The sequence below is a fragment of the Spermophilus citellus genome (genome assembly GCF_964194105.1).
Source record: "Spermophilus citellus genome assembly, chromosome: 5".
NCBI lineage: Eukaryota > Metazoa > Chordata > Mammalia > Rodentia > Sciuridae > Spermophilus > Spermophilus citellus.
In genome coordinates, this window is record NC_138186.1 from 158410885 (window position 1) to 158432550 (window position 21666).

General features: G+C 46.0%; 1 protein-coding gene and 1 pseudogene across 2 annotated transcripts in view; both read left to right on the forward strand.

Moving 5' to 3' along the window:
- PPP1R14C (protein phosphatase 1 regulatory inhibitor subunit 14C) overlaps window positions 1-19480 on the forward strand; it is a 114984-nt gene extending 95504 nt beyond the window's left edge. Inside the window, exon 4 of the mRNA XM_081295233.1 lies at window positions 19050-19480. Coding sequence (XP_081151359.1) covers window positions 19050-19262 — 213 coding nt within the window. The 3' untranslated portion in view covers window positions 19263-19480. The remainder of the gene's footprint in view (window positions 1-19049) is intronic.
- Window positions 13074-14963, forward strand: LOC308649666 (eukaryotic translation initiation factor 1-like; annotated as a pseudogene). The gene has a single exon. The product of its transcript is annotated as a eukaryotic translation initiation factor 1-like (transcript).
- Window positions 19481-21666: the final 2186 nt, after the last annotated feature.

Genomic DNA, 21666 nt, shown 5'->3' on the forward strand with positions numbered 1-21666 from the left:
AGGCTCTATATGCAGCTCTCACCATTGTCTGGTAGCTCTGATCCGTTTGAGTCTCTCTGGAAGCATCTGCTGTGCAGTTTCTCCCCTGCGGTCTCAGGTTGCATCCTTTTCTTTCCCCCGCGTGTCTTTGTTGAGAGCACTGCTGAGGGCAGAGCCCACTCTCTCTTAAACCACCAGGCCTTCCTCGTCACCACCCTGTCAGCTATCCCACCTTGCCCCACGTCTACATCTGCCTATAGTGTTTTAATAAAGATGTTGACCAGCATTCCCTGCTATAGGTTAGTCCGTTTTCCATTGCTGCAACAAAATATCTGGGAAAATCAACTCAAAGGAGGAATGGTCTATCTTGGCTTTGGGTTTCAGCATTCCATGGTCACGTGGCCTGGATGCTTTGGGCCTGTGGTGGTGGCTCAGTATAGGGCATAGCGGTGGGGGCACATAGTGGAGGAGATCTGTTCACTGTGTGACAGCCGGGGGTGGGAGGGGCAGGGTCCCCATGTCCCCTTCAAGGCCACACCCCCAGTGACTTCTCTTACCTCCACTAGGCCCCACCTACTAAACGGTCCACCACCTCCCAATTGCACCGTAAGCTGGTGACCAAGGCGTTAGCTCATGGGCCTTTGGAGGACATTTAAGATCCAAACCATAGCATGTTACTGAGAGAAGCTTCTGGAAGCAATGTTCCTTCCTTCAGCTAAAAGAACTGAAATATAAAGGGCCTTCTAGGTAAAAAGGTTAGGGCAAGTTCTTGGTCTAGCATCTCCCTACTATTCCTTCTCCCTAAAGCGATTGATAAAAGCCAGTTGATTTAAAAAAAAATCTTTATCACTCAATAAACTGATCACTAGAAAAGGCACAGAAGGGCTGGGGCTGTAGCTCAGTGGTAGAGCACTGGCCTAGCACATGTGAGGCACTGCTTTCAATCTTCAGCACCACATAAAGTAAATAAAATAAAGGTATTGTGTCCATCTACAACTAAAAATATTATTTTTTTTAAAAAAAAGGCACAAGAAAATGTGAAGTTTCTTTCATGTGATCCACATATGACCCTAAAAGACTTTGGTTTCCTGGAATTAAGAGCTAAAAATTACTCCGCAGTTATTTTAAAAATTATTAGAATAAAATATCTCTGGTATCTAGAAAAATCCAGGGAATATTATTGATTTCCATATATCATCTCCTGCATCATGTTTAGTGACATGACACTTAAGAAATGAAACATTATAGATAAAATGGAAGCCTGATTGTACCCCTCTCTGCCCCTTTCTTCTCCCTCCACAGAGTAAGTACCACCCTGAGGTTGGTATTTGTCCTTCCGATGCTTGGCTTTGAGCATTTGCCGTGTGTAGAATCCATTCGTATGTAGTAAAAACTTCATATAATGGTATCCTATTTGGAGGATCTCTCTGCAATTTAATTTTCACAGGTGAGGATTTCTTCCATTAATAATTATGGCCATCTCATTTATGCTAAGGGCCATGTCCTGTGTCCCCTGGATGGATGTGCAGGTGATCCCGATTTGCAGTGATTAGGAGTAGCTCTGTGGTGGTCCTTCCAGGTCCCTCCTTGTCCACAGAAGTGAGAATTGGCTTCAGGCAATCCTTCCCAAACTCTCTGATCCTGGGACCCCTGGGGGCATTGTTGAAAATATAGACCTCTGAGCCCACTCTGCGCCAGACGCCCCACCAGCTGTATCTGTGTGTGTGACACCACAGGCAAGCCTTCAGGTGATCAGGCAAGTCTGGGACGCTCTAGGGCACTTCTTCTCTATAAAGGGCCACATGCACATTTTAAGTTTTGCAGGCCACGTGCAGGCTTGGTCGCTCCTCCCAGTTCCCTTCTTCAGGGCCCTGACTGATGGGCCATATAGGAATAGCCTGCTGGGGGATTTGGCCACCAGCTTGGTGCACTGGCCCTGCCCTGGGTGTCCCTGGGCTGGGACTCTCCCCATCTCTAAATTTATTTGAGGTACCAAATACTCTGAGGTGATAGTAGAAAGCCACAAACCCTATCACCTCCCCATTCTCCCTGGTAGTCCATGATCACCTCTCCCCCCACCCCCTCTGTGTCTCTCTCTGCCATGAAGCTTGCAAAATGCATTGTTTCTTCACACTACAAGCACTTGATCCTTTCTTGGGACCACAGGGACTTCTTACTTGACCTCAGATATTTACTGATTTTGTTTGAGGAGCAGCATGCCATATACAAAAAACTCTGTGCTGTCGATGGGACTTTCAGCTCCCAAACAGACACCGTATGGAACAAGTATGACAGGCAGTTTTCATTGAATACATAGCTATACATAAAATTCAAGTATGATTTATTGCCATAATTGTGAAATATATTCATTAAAACTGATTGTCATGGTCATCTTGGGGTATGGGTAATAAAGGATTCTGGAAAATCAAGAAAATGATAAAGGATTTTGAAAATAACCAAAATAAAGTGTGCCGAGTCTCAAGGGGATGAGTATAACATCAATATTTGTTATGGAAAATGTATAGTAAGGAGGAATCCCAGGCCAGGCACAGCCAGGCCTCCATCAGTCTCAGGCCCGCCACCCTGGCCATTTTTTAGTTAGAAGGATAATAATATGAGAGCAAAGGGTTGGTTGTTTGAATTAAAGAAAAAACATCTTGTTTTCAAAATTAATTTGTTGGCTTGAATAAAGCATAGCATTCTGGAAGACCAGGGAAATGCCGTGTGGCCCTGTGACCCTACAGATGTCATTGTCTTTGTTAAGGATGCGTAAAGAGAAGGAGGGGACTGAAGGCTGCTGTCCACAGACCTGAGAAATGGTACTTCAAAGCTCCCTGTACTGCCTGGGGAAGGGAGCAAGTGCTGAAGTCACCACCAGATTGCCAAAGGAACTCAGCAGCACTCTCCCATGTGGATAGTCTCGTCCGCAGGTCTGCTGGGTTTTTCACACAGAGACAATAAGAGCAAGTCCCAACCACAGCTGCCTGATAGTTTTGCAGTTGGTCTACCCACACTTACCCCTTCCTTCCTGCCCTCCTATACCCACACACTGGAGGCCCCAGGCACAGGGTGCAGCAGGCACAGGTGTTGCATGCACGAGGTGCCATGCTCACATTCCTCCATGGTGCTGTGACTTCACCAGCATTCTGTGTTCCCCAGATGGTCTTAAAACCAAAGCTTTAATTCTGTGACTGTTTGGGGTCTGTCATAGGTTTCCTCCCTGGCTCCCAAATCACACCATCAAGTACTATGCTCAGGCTATACTTAGGGATAGCCTCAACACAAGCTCTGCAAAGCCATGTTACGGGGACAGCAGTTTCACCCACAAAGCTGAGGGGTAGCCACAACTGTGCCTGTCCAATTTCCTGACCACAAATCTCTTAAGGAGACTGCAGAACAGATGGGAAATGCCTTCTTTCCTCTGTCTCCATGCCCAAGAGGAGCTGACTGGAACTGGTCTCTGAGTCTGTCTTCCCCAGTTCTTGCCTGGGGCCGGGCTAGCCCATGCAGGACAACCTATTGAATACCTCCTTGACTGGCTCATGGGGACCCCCAGTCTGCTTTTGTGTGTATTATTTCCATCTGAGATTGAGCATCTCCTTTTTAATGTCTTACTCAGAGGCCTGTTTTGCAAACTCTGAATTAAGAAGAAATGATTGGTTATCATCTGTAAGAAATATACTCTTGGCATTTAATAACTATTAGTGTGACATTTTACTGTATAAAAGTGCTTTCATCTCTGTGAACACAAGTATTGTTATTCAGAAACATTTTTATTGTCATTTTGAAGATGAAGAATTTAAAACTTAAAAAGAATTTCTGAAAAGAATTCTAAGGGCTTCTAGAATTTTCTGAAGGTCCCAGAGCTGGTATATGGTTCTGTAATTTTTAAAATTAGACTATTGATTGTTTTAGTCAGGGTTTTTTGAAGACAGAAATAGGACACATACAAACACACGTTTGCATATATGTGTATTTATGTGTGTGTATATACACAAATATGTGTATTTATGTGCCTGTACGTTATACACATGTAATTAATTATTTTAAGGAATTGGCTCATGTGCTTGTGAAGGTTGGCTAGTTTAAAATCTGGAAACTCAGGCAGAAGTTAAAGCAGCAATTTTGAGAAAAAAAGAAATTTCTCTTCTCTGGAAAGGTTCAATTTTTCTCTTAGGCCTTGTGTTAGTCAGTTTTTTATTGCTGTAACCAAAACACCTGACAAGAACAACTTAGGAAAGATTTATTTTGGCTCATGTTCTCAGTCTATGGTGGGCTCCATGGCAGACACATGGCAGGCACATCATGGTAGAAGGATATAGTGGAGGAAAGCTGCTTATCTCATGGTTGCTAGGAAGCAGAGAGAGAGAGGAAGGGACAGAGAGAAGATCAACCCTGCCATGGTACACCAGTGACCTACTTCCTCCAACCAGGACTCACTTTCCAAGTAGTTCATTCAGTCATAAATGGATTAATCCACTGATGAGGTCAGGCCCTCCCTATCCCCCTATCCAATCACTTCCCAAAGCCACAACTCTGAGCACATGGGACTTCAGGGGACTTTCTAGATCCAAACCACAGCAAAATCTTTAATGGGCTGAATGAGACCAGCCCGTGTCCTGAGGTATAATCTCTTTTCCTTAGAGTCCAATAACTGTAGATGTTAACCACATACTTCTCAGCAATACTGAGAAGTGCTGGATTGAGTAACCACAGCCTACCCACCACTAGAATATTATAGAAATCTTTCTCCTAGTATGAGTCTCAATTTTGTGGTAGGAAGTACTAAGAATAATCACATAAAAGTGAAACCAAAGATTTATGCCACGGTCTGTACTCCATCGACGTGTGTTCTTTGAAGGTATTTTTTTTTAGTCAGCTTTTTTGCTGCTATGACTAAAACACCTGATCAGAACAATTATCGAGGAGGAAAAGTTTATTTGGGGGCTCATGGTTTCCAAGACCTCAGTCTATAGAGAGCAGGCTCCATTCCTTGGTGTTTGAGGTGGGGCAGAACATGGCAGAGAGTGCGGCAGAGGAAGTAGCTCACATGATGACCAAGCACAGAAGAAAGACTAAGCTCAGCTATACCAATATGTACCCCAAGGGCACACCCCCAATGACCCACCTCCTCCAGCCACACCCTACCCACCTTCAGTTACTACTCAGTGAATCCCATCAGGGGATCAATTCACAGATTGGATCGAGGCTCTCATAATCTGATCATTTCTCCTCTGAACCTACTTGCATTATCTCACACATGAGCTTTGGGGGCCACCTCACATCCAGACCATAATAGTAGGTCTGCATGGTTTTCAGCTTGGAATCCCCAGCGCCCAGCACAATGCCTGCCATGGTACACCATGGTAAGTATATGCTGAAGAAGTAGGTAACAAACCTGCCTTATCATCTCATAGATGCTGATCATGAATTAACCGTAACTTATAGAATTGTTAACTGGCAGGCCTTTCTAGCCATAAGAGGTATGCCATGCGGTCAGATTGCCTATGATAAAACTATGACATCCCCACTTTCTTGCTGTGCCACTTCAAGCAAGTAACCAAACTTCTCTGGGCTCCATTTGGGTGATGATTTTATCTGTTAGGTAGAGTTGAGCGAGTTAAATGAATCAATGCATGAGAATTGCTTAACAAGATAGTCAATGGATGCTAGCTACCATTTCAGTTATTTATACATATTCCTAAATTGTTTTGCCTTCTTCACTTGTAGGAACTCCAGATTGCTATGGATTCTTCTTCCCCAAACATTTCCTAGATATCCAAGTTACCGTGGCTAATTGTGTGCCTTGGAAGCAGGATATTTAAATAAATGATATTACCTTAAGGGGATTAATCCCTCCAAATTAAAATAATCAGGAGTAGCCTAGGATATCTGTTTGCAGCTGCCATGATGAAGTATAATAGATTGGTGGCTGAAACAATAGAAATGCATTGTCTCAGAGTTTGGGGGGACCAGAAGGCCAAGCTCAGGGTGTTGGCAGGGCTGGTTCCTCCTGAGGTTCATGGTTCTTCCTGAGCTTCCAGAAGCTTCAGAGTCCCATGGTTTGAAGATGGTGTTCTTCTTGTGTCCCCACGACACCCTCCCTCTGCAGGTGTCTGTTCCTGTATTCAAATCTCCATCTCTTATGAAGACTCCAGTCAAATCAGATTAAGGCTCACCCTTCTGGCCTCAAAACTTCATCATCGGCAAAGACTCAGATAAGGTCATATTAATAGTTGCTGGGAGTTAGAACGTCAACATTTTGGGGGAGGGGGACACTGTTCAACCCATAACACCCAACTTGCACAGTGGCTCAATGAATCATAAACTGGGCCTTTGCTCTGGTCCTTTTATCTGAGGAGCAAATACCCAGTTCAAAGTGCACTGTGATTGCATGCAGAGAAACCCCCGGCCAGAGTACCGGTGGCAGCTAGGGACTGTTAATTTAACATTCACTGCTGCTGTCTTTCAACATCTTTTTAAATGTGCGGCAATGAGCTTTCATTTAGTTGGTGGTGCTCATGCTAAAAAAAAAAAAAAAAATGGATTGGAATGAAAATCAGAAATTAAAAAATACAATGGAGGCCAAATCCTGTGATCACCATGTTATTAACTTCAGAGCAGAAGCAGCTCCAGGGAACATCAGAGATGATGCCAAAATCATCTCTTAAAGAGCAGCATTATGTGGTCGTTGATTCACATGCTCTGAGAAGTTGTTTCCCCACTTCACGTTTATTTCCGTGTAGAAATGAGCTTGGCTTCTGCAAGGTCTTGGGCTGAATCCTTCCCATGTTAGCTACCAGCAGTACTGTGCTGTGCTGTACCCTGCCCCACACATTGTCACGAGGATCACCTAGTCGTTGTAGATATCATTTTGTATGTTATGTAGGGTGGTGATGGTGCCTACCTACAGTGGGCATGACAAGTGAGACAGAGACTAGTGAGAGACGCAAGCACGGAACATAACTCCCATTCTAGGGTTTGCTCCCTGAACCCTGTGTGATTGGAGAACAAGAAACCCTTCTCATATGTACGTCTCTGAGTTCAGATTAGACAAGGAAAGGATGGGTTCCAAAGTTCTCAGAAAACTCCTTAATGATGGGAAAAGATGAAATTGCCCACCTGATTCATTCCACCGAGTGCTGTATCTCTTTGAAGAGGAAAACAAATGCTAGATAATGACCTGTCCTGTGGTCTCCTTTTTAAAGTGATTGGCCAGAAATCAATTGCCTAGGATTAACTCTTGCTCTTAACCAAAGAGCAAACCAGACAGTGCAGGTCACTAAAGACTGAGTGTTCAGTGCCTATTGGGAACGGTTGCTGGACCAGCTCCTCTAAGCCCCCACACGCTCTGCCCAGCTGCCATGCTCTCGTGCTGTTTCTGGAGACATGATCAGGCACTTCCTTCCCACCGAGCCTGTCTGTAGGGAGCTGGGCAGTGCTAGCAGGTTCTATAAGAATGGATCCTGGGCTGCCATTGGACATGGGGCACAGACACATTCAGTTACTGGTAGAACAGGAATTGGGAGTCAGCGTTGTGCCCTGTGAGCCAATCAGGAGCCTGTCATGTGCAGGAGAGTGTGCTGGGGATAGAGTTCCACCAGGAATGAGAATAGTGGCTTCTATTTTCTAAGGACCCCTGAGGTGACTTATTTAATTCTCACAGCATTCCTGTGAGGCCGAGGTAGTACTGCTGTCTCCTTTGACAGATAAGTAAGCTGAGGCTAGGGGTCATGAAGAAAGGTGTTCATGTGTAAAAGTAGGAGAGCCAGGATGTTGGCCTAGTTGGTCTGACTCCAGAGCAAGGGCTTAAGAGCTCAGTAAAGACGACAAGGAGGTTACAGTCCAGCAGATAGGACAAGAAGTCATCAGGGATTCTGGCATGACATCACATGACATGACAACAACTTCTGACATGGACCGTGATGGAGGCCGTAGGAACAGAGAAAAGGACACTGCATGCAGTCTCATGGAGGCAGGGGGATCATGGAGCCTTTCTAGAATTGAGGTTCTGTCTAAGTGTCCTCTTGGACCCTGAGATGGCTAATTTTATATGTCAATTTGACTTGGCCACAGGGTATCCAGATATTTGGTCAAACATCATTCTGAGTGTTCCTTGGAGGGTGTTTTGAATGACAGTTACACTTACTGAGTAGACAGAATAAAACAGATTGCTCTCTTTAATGTGGGTGAGCTCAGTCCTGTGGTTGAAAGATGGAATGGAACAAAATACGGACCCTCCTGAACTAAGAGAAGTCCTCCATCTGACAACCTTCAGACTGGGATACCAGGTTTTCCACCTCAGACTGGAAGCAGAACATCTCCTCTCCCTGTCCTAGCTGGTGGGCTCACCCTGTAGACCCTGGGACCTGCCCACCTCCCTAACTATGTGAGCCAATTCCTTATGATAAATCTATTTATAGATATACACCCAAACATCCTAATGGTTCTGTTTCTCAGGAGAACTCTGATGTTATCAGGTCCTGACACCCCCTGTTCTTATTCTGTCACCTCACCTGTCATAGCATCGATTCCGGCCTGTTTAAACGTGTTTCTTCGCTGCCTCGCTGAGCCGTAAGCTCTGGGCAGGCAGGACTGGGTCTGCTCGTTCATTGCTGTATCCTCAACACCAGGTACAGCAAAGTGCAGGGCTCTGCAGGGTTGGAGCCTGCAGGAGAGGTGGTGGTGGGGTGAGGCTGGATGGAGGTCTTCTCCTTCGTATTAAGCCACAGAGACTTTATCCTGAGGGAAGTGGGAGCCACTGAGGAATTTAAAGATTCTGGACCTGGGCTGAGGTTATTTAACTCTGCCTGGATTTGAATTTTGTTGTGGTGGTTGTGTTTGTTTCTTTGCATCATCAGGAGATGAATGGAAATATCTGCCTCTGGCAGCTTGAGAATTCCACGGGAAGGGAATCTAAAGGGACAGGTCTTGGGGCCCCATGAGCCCTTGGAGGTTGGCCTCTGGCACAGGGACAGCTACACATCATATTCAGTTGGCATAATATGATGCAGGTCAAGTGGCCTCAGAGTTATGATGCTTTCAAGAGCCAGGCATCAAGGGAGTGATTTCTGTCTTGGGATCATCCAGATGAATAAGTGGTATGTAGGAAGAGTCCCTGGAGGGACCCAGAGGTACACTGAGTGGAGGGTGTATTTTAAAAGCAAGGCCAGTTGAGCCCCAGGTTTAAAAGCCTCGATTCACTTAAGAGCCACGTGTCCCCTGAGCTGATTTGGTATTTATCCATACCTGGCTCACTGCTGACAAGATGTCTTCACTGGTCAAATACACTACTCTATATGGAAAAACGTGAAGATCTGCAATTTTCATTTAATCTAAGAGCAAAGTTCTCTTGGGAGCATCCAGATGAATAAATGATATGGATTTAATAGACTAGATAAATATTACAAAGTAGATATCATAGATTAAATAAAGTCTTCCAAAGCCCAGCGTGCTCCCAGGAGAAGTGCTTTATTTTTTGAGCTCACTAAAGGAAGAGGGGAAGATTTGTTTTCTCAGCACTGTGATGGACAGGAGCTTCCCCTTCAGATGGGGAACCAGCTCTGCCAGCTGCAGGGCTCCAGGATCCCCCCCCCACTGTACCCCAAAGAGCAGGAAGTAGCCATTGCAAATGGTGATTGCAAGAACATAGTGTTCCAGCTACAATCCAGGGATCAAAAGCCACCACTCAGCCTGCTGGTTACAAACCCACCTGTGAGCCCTGCCTCACCCCCACTTAACCCAGTTCCTATCAAGGCTTCATAAGGGCATGTAGGTGGAATTCTTGACTGTCTAGGAAACACTAGTTGCAAGAGAATCTGGGATATTTAATTTGCAGTATAAGAAAGCCCCTAGGAGAAGGTTGGAATAAAGAGATAAATTTGTATATAATATATGCTGAGTGGAATCAGTACCTGAATATTCTTTTGTCTAGTATATACCTTGAAAGATCAATGCTGGAAACTGGCAAGAGGGTAACTTCTCATTAGCTTCCTCAGCACTAGGGCCCCAGCACCTGTGTGTTCCTATTTTAAGCATGCCCGGTCATATATTTACCTACAAAGTTCCCCTCTCCCCTACTCCCAATCTGTGCTCAGAGCAGCTTCAGTTTAACAAACTGATTAGCTAACCCAGACTGGGGCAAGTCCCCAAAACATTGCTGACATTGACCACTTTTCCAGGCCAGAGACACTGAATCAAGTGGGCCAGAGGAAGCCCCTTCAACTTTTCTTCTCTTCCAGTCTTGCTCCCTTCCTGGGTGGTGGTGAGGATAGATCTCAATGGAATTAAGTACCCAAGTTTCTAAGGAGGTTTCTGAACTGGATTTATGATGTGCTGGTGGCTCCTCTGCTTCTAAGAGCCTGCTGCGGTGGGTTGAGGTGTGTTCTGAGGTGCACAGCTCCTGCATGTACAGACTTTCTCTCTTTCTCCCCCCCCCACTGTGTGTGTGTGTGTGTGCCTGTGTGTGTGTGTGCTTGTGTGTGTGTGTGTGTACACGTGCTCAGGCGCTCGCACGTGTATGTGCCAGGGATTAAACCCAGGGGCACTTAATCACTAAACCACATCCCCAGCCCTTTTAATATTTTAATTTGATACAGGATCTCCCTAATTTGTGGAAGCTCACTTTGAACTTGTGATCCTCCTGACTCAGCCTTCTGAGCTGCTGGGATTACAGGCGAGCACCACCACAGCCAGGTGTGTGAACACTTGCTTTTTCTTTTTATAAACATTCCCACTGAGTTCTTTGCAAAAGAAAAATCTTTACCAGGATGCCTGTCTCCCCTCCACCCGATCCCACCTGACAAGAACCTGCCACTGAGTTCGTTCATTTGCGTGGTGTAGACTCAGGCACACACAGTGTTAGGACACGGTGTCTTCTGTCTGATTATAATGGTAGTAAGTGCTGGCCCTAGAACACTGGAGAATGTATCCAGTAGGAGGAAAGAAAAAAGGCACCTAAAATTCTATTATAATTGTTACATTTTGGCACTTTGCCTTCTTTTTGTTGTTGTTGCTGTTTCTCCCTTAAAATCGTAGGATTCTAAAAGCAACCCAAGAGCGAGTTGGTCCATCTAAGCATCCACTAGGCTCTAGGGAGTCAGGGCCTCTCTCACAGGTAGCCCGGTCTACCATCTCCTAAAGACAAATCCTCGGGCATCACCACCAGTTTCTACTGAGTATTTATCACTCTGTCGGGGAATGCTTTTTTTCCATGACAAAACTGGCACGGTGGTGTGAGCCCATCTTCTTAGTCGGTTACGTTTGGCCTTCCCCATCCGGAAGCTTTGGGGGAAGGCCCACAACCTCCTTCAGACAATAAAGACACTGCTGGCCAAGTCGTGGGGCTGGTTGGCACAGGGGGGTGCGGGAGCGCACTGAATGGAATGAGGGCTTCCTGCTCCCAATTAACTGGGCGGACAAAGCTGTCTAAGTGGACAGAGTCTCCAGGGCTGCCTCCACATATGCTCTGACTCCGCGAGTTAGGCACACAAAAGCTGAGCATATGGCCACCCCTCTCTCTCCCAGAGGAAAGCCGCTGGCCCAGCAGGCCTGGTTAACCGCTGTTGCTGCCGCTCTGGGAAAAGGAGTGCTGGAGGCATCGCTGCCTGTAGATATTGTTATGGGGGGGGCTCCCAGCTGGCCTGGCTTGACCCTCACCGGTCAGAGCAGCAGGCTGACTGGCCTCTCTCGGCTCAGCAACTGGGCGGTGCAGTCACTGCCTGTGGGCTTAGGCCTGAGGACCAAGTAGCCCCAAGCAGCTCCCTAGGTCACACTGGGACGCTTCGAAGCGCAAAGGAGTCTTACAATGAATCTATCAGGGGGGAACCACTTCCATTCTCTGTCCTCAAGCTGTCCAGTCAGCCGGGGACAATGAATCCTGCAGTAAGCAGGAGGAGGAGGTTGATGGGGAGACAGCCAGCCCGGGAGAAGCGTCCTCCAAAGGAAAGAAACCAGGGGACATGGGAGGGGCTGAGACTGAAGGTCTGGGAACAGATTAGCATGGCACGTTTTAGCTGCTGGGGACACAAAGAGAAGTGACCGGGCAGCCACTCAGCCACCTTCCTCCCTGTTCCCGAGCTGGCATCCACCAGTCCATAGTGACTGCTTGATATTGATTAAAAAAAAAAAAAAATACATGAATATGACAGGCTTGTCTCCCTCAATGGCAAAGTGGATTGAAAGCACTTTCTCCCCAAATCAACCAGTTAAAGAGAAGCTGGAAGACAGGGGTGTGGTGGAATAATTTCAGGGTTTCTCAGTCCGGTTGTTTCTTTGGATTTTTTTTTATATCATGGTGATATGGAAGGTGCCCTGGAGTAAATGGGCAGAGCTGCAAGCTGCAGGCGAGGCCACGGAAAGACCAGGCCTGGAAACTGCCAGGACAGCTCAGGGCGACATTCTGAATCATGGGAGCCCAGATACTCTGCATTCCCTGGGGAGCGCAGAGGAGGTGTTCGCGCCACGCAGCTCAAAACCCCTCTCGGGATCCAAACCCCTGTAATTGGCTCCTGCCTTCCTTGCTCCCCTCTGCCCTGCTCTGATTGATTGATTGGCTGATTCATTCTTTCATTAATCTAAATCTCTCCCCGGGGATCTCACCTTTAGCTCTAGGAAGAAGCCCATTAAACAAGCACAAGGCCAAGGAAAAGACACAAAGGGAAAAGAGGCCAGAGTGTCTCTGAATCGGGCTCTTAAATGGGTGGTGTGTGTAGGGATGGCCTGGGACCCTGGCAGGGGACTCACCTCAGGTGTCCTTCAGGAATCTGACTGCACCCCTCTGTCTGCAAGGGGTCCAAGCCCACCCAGGAAAACGCTCTCAAGACAGACCCCCTGCGCCACCTTAATTCATGCATTAACTGACGGTCAGGATGCTCAGGGCCACACTCAGAGCCTGCTGAGCAAGTCCTCTGTCCAGACTTAGGTCTTTGTTTTTCAATACCAAGTAAACACTTCGAATCCTTCTGCTTCCCAAAGGGCAGCTGGCTACAAAGTCATCTTCTTGAGGAGGGAGGATTTTCCAAATCTTTGGTGTTGTGGCTCTGGATTGTGACCAGGTCCCTCGGCTGTTCCGAGGGGCAGGTACAGAGGTGCTGAAGGTGGATCTGCGCTTGCCCTGCGGCTGCTCCTGGGCTGACGGGCTGAAAAGCAGCACTGGGCCCTCTGTTCGTGCAAAAAATCACCGCAGGGTTGTAAAGCCTTTGAACCAGGCTGGTGCCGATGGCAACAGCTGGGACAAGAAAACAAGTATGTCATTAAGAGGTTTTTAAACCTTCCAGCCGGGACCTGGAGTCTTGGAGAGGCCTGACAGATGGTCATAGTCATGTCTGCCACCTTAATTTCTTTACCCCTTCCAACAGGCCAGATACCAGGGTGACCATGGATGGTTCAAAACAGTCACTGTGGTGAGGGAAAGGCTGCTGGAGGTGGAATATATATACCACACTGTCCTGTGCACCCAACGTAATGTTCACTTCCTCAGGAGCAGGACATGAGACTGCTGGGATAAAGGAGATTCATCCTGTGGATTCAGCCAGCCTGATAAGAGACAGGTGCCTCCACCATGTCATTCCCAGTCTGGGGACACTGAGGGTCCAGCCTCATCTACCACCACTTAGTGTGGATCTTGGACAACAACTGGCGTCTCTGGTCTTGTCTCTGTAACATGAGCTGACCCTTGCTAAGGTTTGAGTGCCTCTGGAAACATCATGTTGATATTTGGTTGCGTTGTTAACAGGATCAAGAGGCAGGATGCTTAAGAGGTGAATGGTGCATGAGGTTCCCCGGCGCATGAATGGAAGATGAATGGCCTCATCAAGGGAGGGAGTGTGTTATCTCGGAAGTGGGCTTCTGTCATGTCCATGAGCCAATTGTTCCAGGGCAGTGGGAGAGGCTGCTGGAAAGCCCAAGGAAGTGCCCAGAGACAGCACCGCAGGCATGGTTTACTGGGGAAAGCTTGCAGGAGATCAGTGACTGCTCAGGAAGGCTCAGTGGCCAGGGGCCAACAACAGCACCCCCATCTAGTACAGGTCCTTCCAAGCAGTGCCTCCTCTCCCTCATGGTGTTTTGTCCAGAGGCAACCAGCTGAATGAGTGACATGCTCCTTCCACAGTGTCCTCAGTTCTGTGCCGGTCCCCACTCAGGGAGGGGTTTTATGTTAGACTGCAGGTGCAGTGAGATCGTCAGCATTTTGTTTTTCTGACCAGCAACTGCTCCAGTGTACATGCAAGAAAGTGGCTTTCAACAGGTAACACTGACTTGTCCCTGTTCCCAGTGTGCGTAAGAGAAAGCCAGTGTCCTTCCGGGTAATATTTACCTAGACCTTTCAGCCCAGGCATGTTCTCATTGTTCCTTAACTTGGCAAGGTTTTTTTGGAATAGAAAGGGGGCATGCTGCTTGGAGTGGTATAAATCAGGGCGATGCAGCGATAGCTCCCCAGTGTCTGAAGTGCACACCTGCTACCAGAGGATCAGGACTGGGACTTTTCATCTTATTTTCATTAAAAATGTCACATTCCCGGCCCCAGTCACGGAGCCGCCACTGAGGACTCAGAGTCCCCTCACTTCCCAATGCTCCGACCCCGTCTCCCGCCTTCTCCTGCAGCCACCTTCCACAGGCCGTTTCTACGGAGGAAAAGGAATCCTTTCGTATGTCCGCTATCGAGAACCTCCACTCTTTCGACCCCTTTGCTGATGCAAGTAAGGGTGCTGACCTGCTTCCTGCTGACACTGAGGATTATATCCATAGAAGAATTCAACAGAGAAACGGCAGGAAGACCCTTACTACTGTCCAAGGGATCGCTGATGGTTACAATAAAAAGAACCTAGTGAAGGTGTTTAGGAAGACACTTGCAATGGTACTGTAATTGAGCATCCAGAATATGGAGAAGCAATTCAGCTACAGGGTGACCAACGCAAGAACATATGCCAGTTCCTGGTAGAGACTGGACTGGTAAGGATGATCAGCTGGAGGTTCATGGGTTTTAAGTGCTTGTGGCTCACTGAAGCTTAAGTGAGGATTTCCTTGCAATGAGTAGAATTTCCCTTCTGTCCCTTGTCACAAGTTTAAAAACCTCACAGCTTGTATCATGTTGGGGTCCGCTTTTAACTCAGACTAGTGTAAGTCCTTCATGCAATTAACTGAAAAGAGCCATGCCCTCCCCCCCCCAAAAAAAATGTCACACTCCCAAGACAGAGTAGGAGGTAGCAAGTCTGAGGCACTGTCCCCCACCTGGGTGAGTGCTGAGCATTTTGCTAACAAATAGAGACCCCAGAGTTCCTCAAATTACCTTGGCTGCTTTGCTCTCAGTTTTTAAGCCATGCTTTGAATAAAGTGTATGTGTTGGGGATCCAGAGAGGTGACAATGGAGCTACACAATAGGGTTGGACTCACTCAACCGTTGTTTTCAAGTCTCTAGCTGGTGTGCAGGAGTACCTATCCCAGATAGTTTTTAGGAAATGCACTTTCACTTGGGGAAAATTTTCCTCGGTAAGTACCTACATGAGACATTTGATTTTTTCCCACAAAGCTTACAATATTTACTGTCTGGTCTTTTTCCAGAAAAAGTCTGCTGTCCTAGCCTAACATGTTCCCCTCTGCCCCTGGAAAGATTGAGAGCCCTGCTCATTGTCTGTCATGATGGAACCTGTCTCTTCTGCTCCAGTCTGATCGACCCCCTGTCCTGGAATGTGCCCTGGGCTGCAGCCACAGCAGGGACCACGGGTTCCCAGGAGGCTCCTCCTTGGCCTGGGCTGCTTCCAACCCGCCCCCAGGATCCTCTGCCATCCTGATCATTCCCCTGATTTTATGTTCTCCTGTGAACCATAGTAACAGCTTACATGTAAAGTGACTATTTCCAGCCACTTTACTTGTAGTCTCTGATCTTCTCTCAGCCTGTTGAGGTTGATATTACTCTTACAGATCACAAAACTGAGATGCATTCAGGTCAAACAGCCTGCCAAGGTCGCATAGGTAAAAAGCAGCCAACCCAAGCTTTGGGTTCATGAGGCTGAGCTCCAGCAGCCACACCATGTCTGCTTTGCTATGGGGACTCTCTGGAAATACACATGGCCTCTGCACCTTTTCTCTGACCCTCTGTGGAGGCTGTCTTAGTAACCTGATTGCAGGTCACAGTCAGTGGCCCATGGTTGGGCCAGTCAGTGCCTTCAAATCCTAGAATCCAGTTTCTCCTTGCTGTTCTGGGCAGAAATCCTGGGTCAGAGAAACTGCGCTCCTGTTCCCACATAGTTGCAGTAAGGTCTATGTGTGCATGGGCTGGAGGTGGGGCACTGGGGCATGTGGCATTCCCCTAGTTTTTTTTCTTTCTAATGCTTAGTCCATTTTCGGTGGCTATAACAGAATACCTGAGTCTTGGTGAATTATAAGGAAAAGAGGTTTACATGGCTATTGGTCCTGGAAGCTCAGAAGTCTGAGAGCAGGATGTGATCGTCTTCCTAATTTCTGGTGAGGGCTTCATGCTTCTTCTGGAAATTGGACGGGCAAGTAGGGTGAAACACCTGGGGCAACCTTGCTTTATAACAACCCACTCCTGTGAAAATTAACTCAGTCCCATGATAACTACATTAATCCACTCATGAAGGCAGAGTCCTCATGACCTGAACATGTCTTAAAAGTCCCACTGCCTCTCAGTACCACCCCAGTGGCAACTGCATACCAACATGAATTTTGGCAGGGATGAATCACATCCAAACCATAGCATCATCTTTAGATATTTAGTTCTAGAACACTTTCAAAATTACAGAAGCATGACCTGCTCTGGGCTTTCCCTATGAATGACATCTTACATTAGTGTGATGAGCTCATTGCAATCAATGGAGCCAGTACTGAGGCATGATTATTAACTGAAGTCCACCATCTCACCTCCCACCTTCCTTCTGTTTCAGGGTCCCACCCAGGATACGGCTGCACCTTCCTTCCTCATCGCTCCTCCGACTCCCCTCGACAGGGGCAGTTTCCCAGGCCTGCCTTCTTTTTGATGACCTTGACAGTTTTGAGGAGTGCTGGCCAGGAGTTTGGTAGAAAGTCCCATGAGTGGGGAGGTGGGGGATAGGTTTTGGGGAGGAGGACACAGAGGTAAAGTGCCATTCCCATCGTATCACTTCCAGGGCACCTGCTGTCAGCATGGTTTACGACTGTTGACTTTGGCCCTGGTCACCTAACAGGTAGTGATCGTTGGGTTCCTCCTCTTGGCATGTTCTTTTGGCCATTAAAATCAGGTTATCCAATGGACTTTCTCAGCAATAAAGCTGACGTTCTGACCTCCATTGGTCTCTTGTGTCTTACATCTGGACTGATTCCATGCTTGTGATGGGGAGAAACAAACGAATGTCACATATTGAATCTCAGATGATGTCATCTACCTTGGAAAACCCTGGGTATCCTTCATGGCGCAGCCTTTCCTGATCTCTCCAGGTGGAGTCCGTACGTGTCCCCAGGTCCCCCCCCACACACCTCTTCCTACCTCTCTTGTGGGACTTTGCGCTTGGCTCTCGTGATTCATTCTCTCCACTCTTTCTTCCACCAGATGGCCAGCTTCTCAAGGGCACTCACTGACCATGCTCTGTTACTCTCTGTGCCGCTGCAACCTGGTCCTGAGTCTGGAACTTAGCAGATACTTGCTAAAGATTTGTAGAACAAAGAGCCACTTATTCCAAAGGGGAAGTTTGCTTCCCTCCTCAGGATGGAGTCTTGCTGGAATCCTCTTGGTGATGGCCTGAGGAGGGCAGCCCCACCCTAGGACTGGTTCCTCTCTCGGCCCTTTGGGAAGGAGGCAGGGCCACCAAGCTTGTGCAGCTGAAATAACACCGGAGTCCAGGAGTCCAGTTCAATTAAGACAGAAGTTCAGCAATGTTCATGTTTATTACTGAATGAACACAGGAGGAAGGTAGTCTTCCTTGGGTATGATTGCCTGAGACTTAAAAAAGAAGTCTCCAAAAAGGAGTAGGAACTTAGAAACTGATAGATGGTCATCATACTAATAGCCATCGCTGCTGAGCACACATTGTAGGCGCTATGCTGGGTTTTCCATATATGTGATACTTAGCTCTTAATCTGCAGGTAAGCCATTGCCTTGACCTTACCTGAGGTCATACGACTGACTAGAGGCCTAAGAGCTAAAGCAATTTGCTTAAGATAACACAGCAATTAAAGACTTGGACATAAGTGGGTCTACTTTAAATTTTATTCCACTTCTATGATTCTACACGATTCCCTTGATCAGTTTTCTACTTTTCCTCTCTTTCTGCTTCTGCAATTAGCTGAGTCTAAGAAAATGACATGAGAAAGGACACGGTATTGGCCAGTAGAACACAGCAGATGGGCCGAGATTCTGTTCTTTTTTCACAAGACTCCATTTTCATAATCTTGCCCTGAGGAATGCTGACTCGAATCTATTTCTGGACATTTTCCCCTAAGTCTTCGCTGATATGACTGACTGTATTTTTGTGATTTTTTAAGACGCAGATTTTCCCACGTTTTATCATTCTCTAAAATTGGAATTTGTCTTACAATTGTATGCAGCCTGGATTCAAATCAAGTTTCTGAGAAGAGCATTTTCAGATAGTTCTATTAAAATGTCTCTTCGGTGGGTGGCCCTACCTCTTCGTCTTCAGGGAACCTTTTTCCAGGGAACCTTTTCTCCACCTTCAACACTGTCAGTGAGATTTGTAAGAATTCTGCTTACTTTTGAAGAGTGGATTTCTCATTTACCCCTACACGGAAGGTATACCCTTTGGTAGTCCAGGACTATTTGTAGAGTCTCCCAATACTGGCCATTTTTTTCCTTCCTTATTGTAAAATGAAATGAAGACGTTTTGTAGTTAATGGTATTTTAGGCCCAACAATGAGGTCTGATTTTAGTTTCAAGCAGTGTGCTAGCCAGTGTCCAAGATGGCCCCAGTGATTGCTCCCTCCCCATATCCATGCCTTGTGAGTCCCCTCCATTACTGAGTGAGGTTGACCTGTGAATGAATAGGGTATTGTGGAAAGTCACCACTGAGTTTCCAGTGCTGTGTCATCGAAGACCTGGTTGCTGCTCTCTTGTTCTTTTTCAGATCTCTCACTTTGGAAGAAACCAGTTGCTGTGTCATCAGGAAACATCAGCGTCCAATGGAGAGTCCATGTTGAAAGGGGTGAAGACCGTCTGCCAACAGCCAGCACCAACTTGCCCCGGCGCAGGAATGAGTCAACGTGAAGGCAGCTCCCTCACCCCACGCCATCACGCAGAGGACAGCAGCCCAGGCCAACATCTGGATGCCACCTCATGAGAGATCCCGAGCCAGACCACCCAGCTAAGGCACTCCCAGACTTCAGATTTCAGAAACTATGAATTTGCCAATGTTTATTGTTTTTTAAGTCACGGAAGTTTGGTGTCATTTATTATATAGCAGTGACAACTAATATAAAAGCAAGGAAAAACATATTTTGAAACAAAAAGTTTTGCTTATGTTTTGTAAAGGAGTTTTTAGTTCCTTTAGAATGACCTCTTCTCCACATTTAATGGGGAAATTTTATTGTTTTCAACTAAGAGTTAAAGAAACTATAAAGATTTTCTCTGTCTACATTTGCAAGGAATTTCATGCCTTATGCATTATGCTTAATATACGCTTTGAACTTTACTTTTTCATTGAGGACATTTTTCTGTCTAAATAAGTAGGAACAGACTGTGTCACTTTTGCTATAGTTTGGATCTGGAGTATGTCCTCACCGCCCCCCCCCCCCCCCCAAAAAAGGTCCAGGTATTGAATGCTTGGTCTGCAGCCTGTGGTGGTATTGGGAGGCGGTGGAACCTTTAGGAGGAGAGGTCTAGTGGAAGGAAAATACGTCACTGGAGGTGGACCCTTGAAGGAGATATTGGAATGTCAGCCTCTTCTTCCCCTCTCTCTCTCTCTCTCTCTCTCTCTCTCTCTCTCTCTCTCTTTATTTTGTTATCTGGCTGCCATGAGGTGAGCAGACTTCTTCTATCACATGTTCCTGTCATAGTGTGCTGCTACAGGCCCAAAACAACATGCCAAGCAATTATGAATTGAAACCTCTGAATTGTGAGCCAAAATAAGCCCTTTCTTCTTCTAAGTTGATTATTTCAGGTATTTTGTCACAGTAATGAAAAGTCAACTAAAACAACATTTTGTTGTGGTTTAGTTTTTAGAACAAGAAAGTCTTGGTTAGATTATTTTTAATTTAGAAGGAATACCTTACTTGCAAAGATATTCTGAATCACTCCTGAATGCCTTAGATTGGGAAGTACTAACTGAAGAGCTTTGTTACACTACTTTTAAATATTAAAGAGACCCTTCCAAGCCCTGGTTGCTACTCTACATTTTTATGACTATTTGATGAAAACATTCCTTTGGAAAGGCTCTTGATTTTTTTAAAAAAAATTATTTATTCTAATCTCTTATAGGAGAATGTGATTCAATTAATATTACACGTATAGAGCACAATTTTTCATGTCTCTGTTTGTACACAAAGCAGAGTCACACCATTCATGTCTTCATACATGTACTTAGGGTAATGATGTCCATCTCATTCCACCATCTTTCCTACCCCCATTCCCCCCCTTCCCCTCCCTCCCCTTTGCCCTATCTAAAGTTCGTCTATTCCTTCCACACTGACCTCCCCATCCCCATTATGAATTAACATCCTTGTATCAGAGAAACCATTTTGCCTTTGGTTTTGGGGGTTGGCTTACTTCACTTAGGCTCTCAATTTTATTATGTCAAAACCAAATCAGCTTGTATAGTCTCATACTTGAGATACCCCCTGAATCTATTTAAGGAGATTAATATAATTTTTCCTTTTTGATAATTCAAATTGATTGTTTTAACCTGCAGTTTTGGTTATCATAGTTGATTGTAATAAAAATCCAATGGTTTATAAACATTTTTGTGTATAAAACCAAAATTTCCTGTAGAGTTATTTATTTTACTTTTTAAGAATATAGATACTAGATCTCTTGCCTGATATCTCAAATTAGAATCCCCCAGAGGTAGAACTTGGGGATCTGTAATTTCTTAAATGAACAAACTGTTCAGTGAATGCTTTTAGAATCATCCCAGCCCATTGATACTAGCAGGGACATCAGAAACCACTGGTCTTACTCCACACCCGTTCACCTCCGCTTCACCTCCATCTCCAAGTGCAGGGAGAGAGACACGGGTGCACTTATAGATCCAGGGAGCATGGGCTGAGAGAAGAAACCAGAGGTGATCTGGTCCAGGTGCCCTCATTTTTCAGATGAGAGGATCCCTACTCCATGAGCCATGAATGATATACTTTCATGGAGGGTGGGTTATTCCAGGAGTCTGAGAACAACGTAGCTGGAAATTACATGTTAGTAAAAACAGCTACGAAACAATGATTGCTGCAAATCTCCATTCTAAGGGAACCGTGTCATTTATCTTTTGGCCAGTGAAGCTTTTCAACCAAGAAAAGTGAGGCCTTCTAAATGTGCAAGTGATTTCATAGTTTTCATTTAATGAATTAGTTAATTTTTACTATTATGGCTCATAACATTTGTACACATTTATGGGATACTAATTAATTAGGGTAATTTGATACACACATATAATGTGTAATGACCAAATGGAATCACTGGCATTTCTATCTCCTTAAACATTTATTATTTCAATGTTGCTGGGACCCTTTGGACTCCTCCAGTTATTTTGAAAT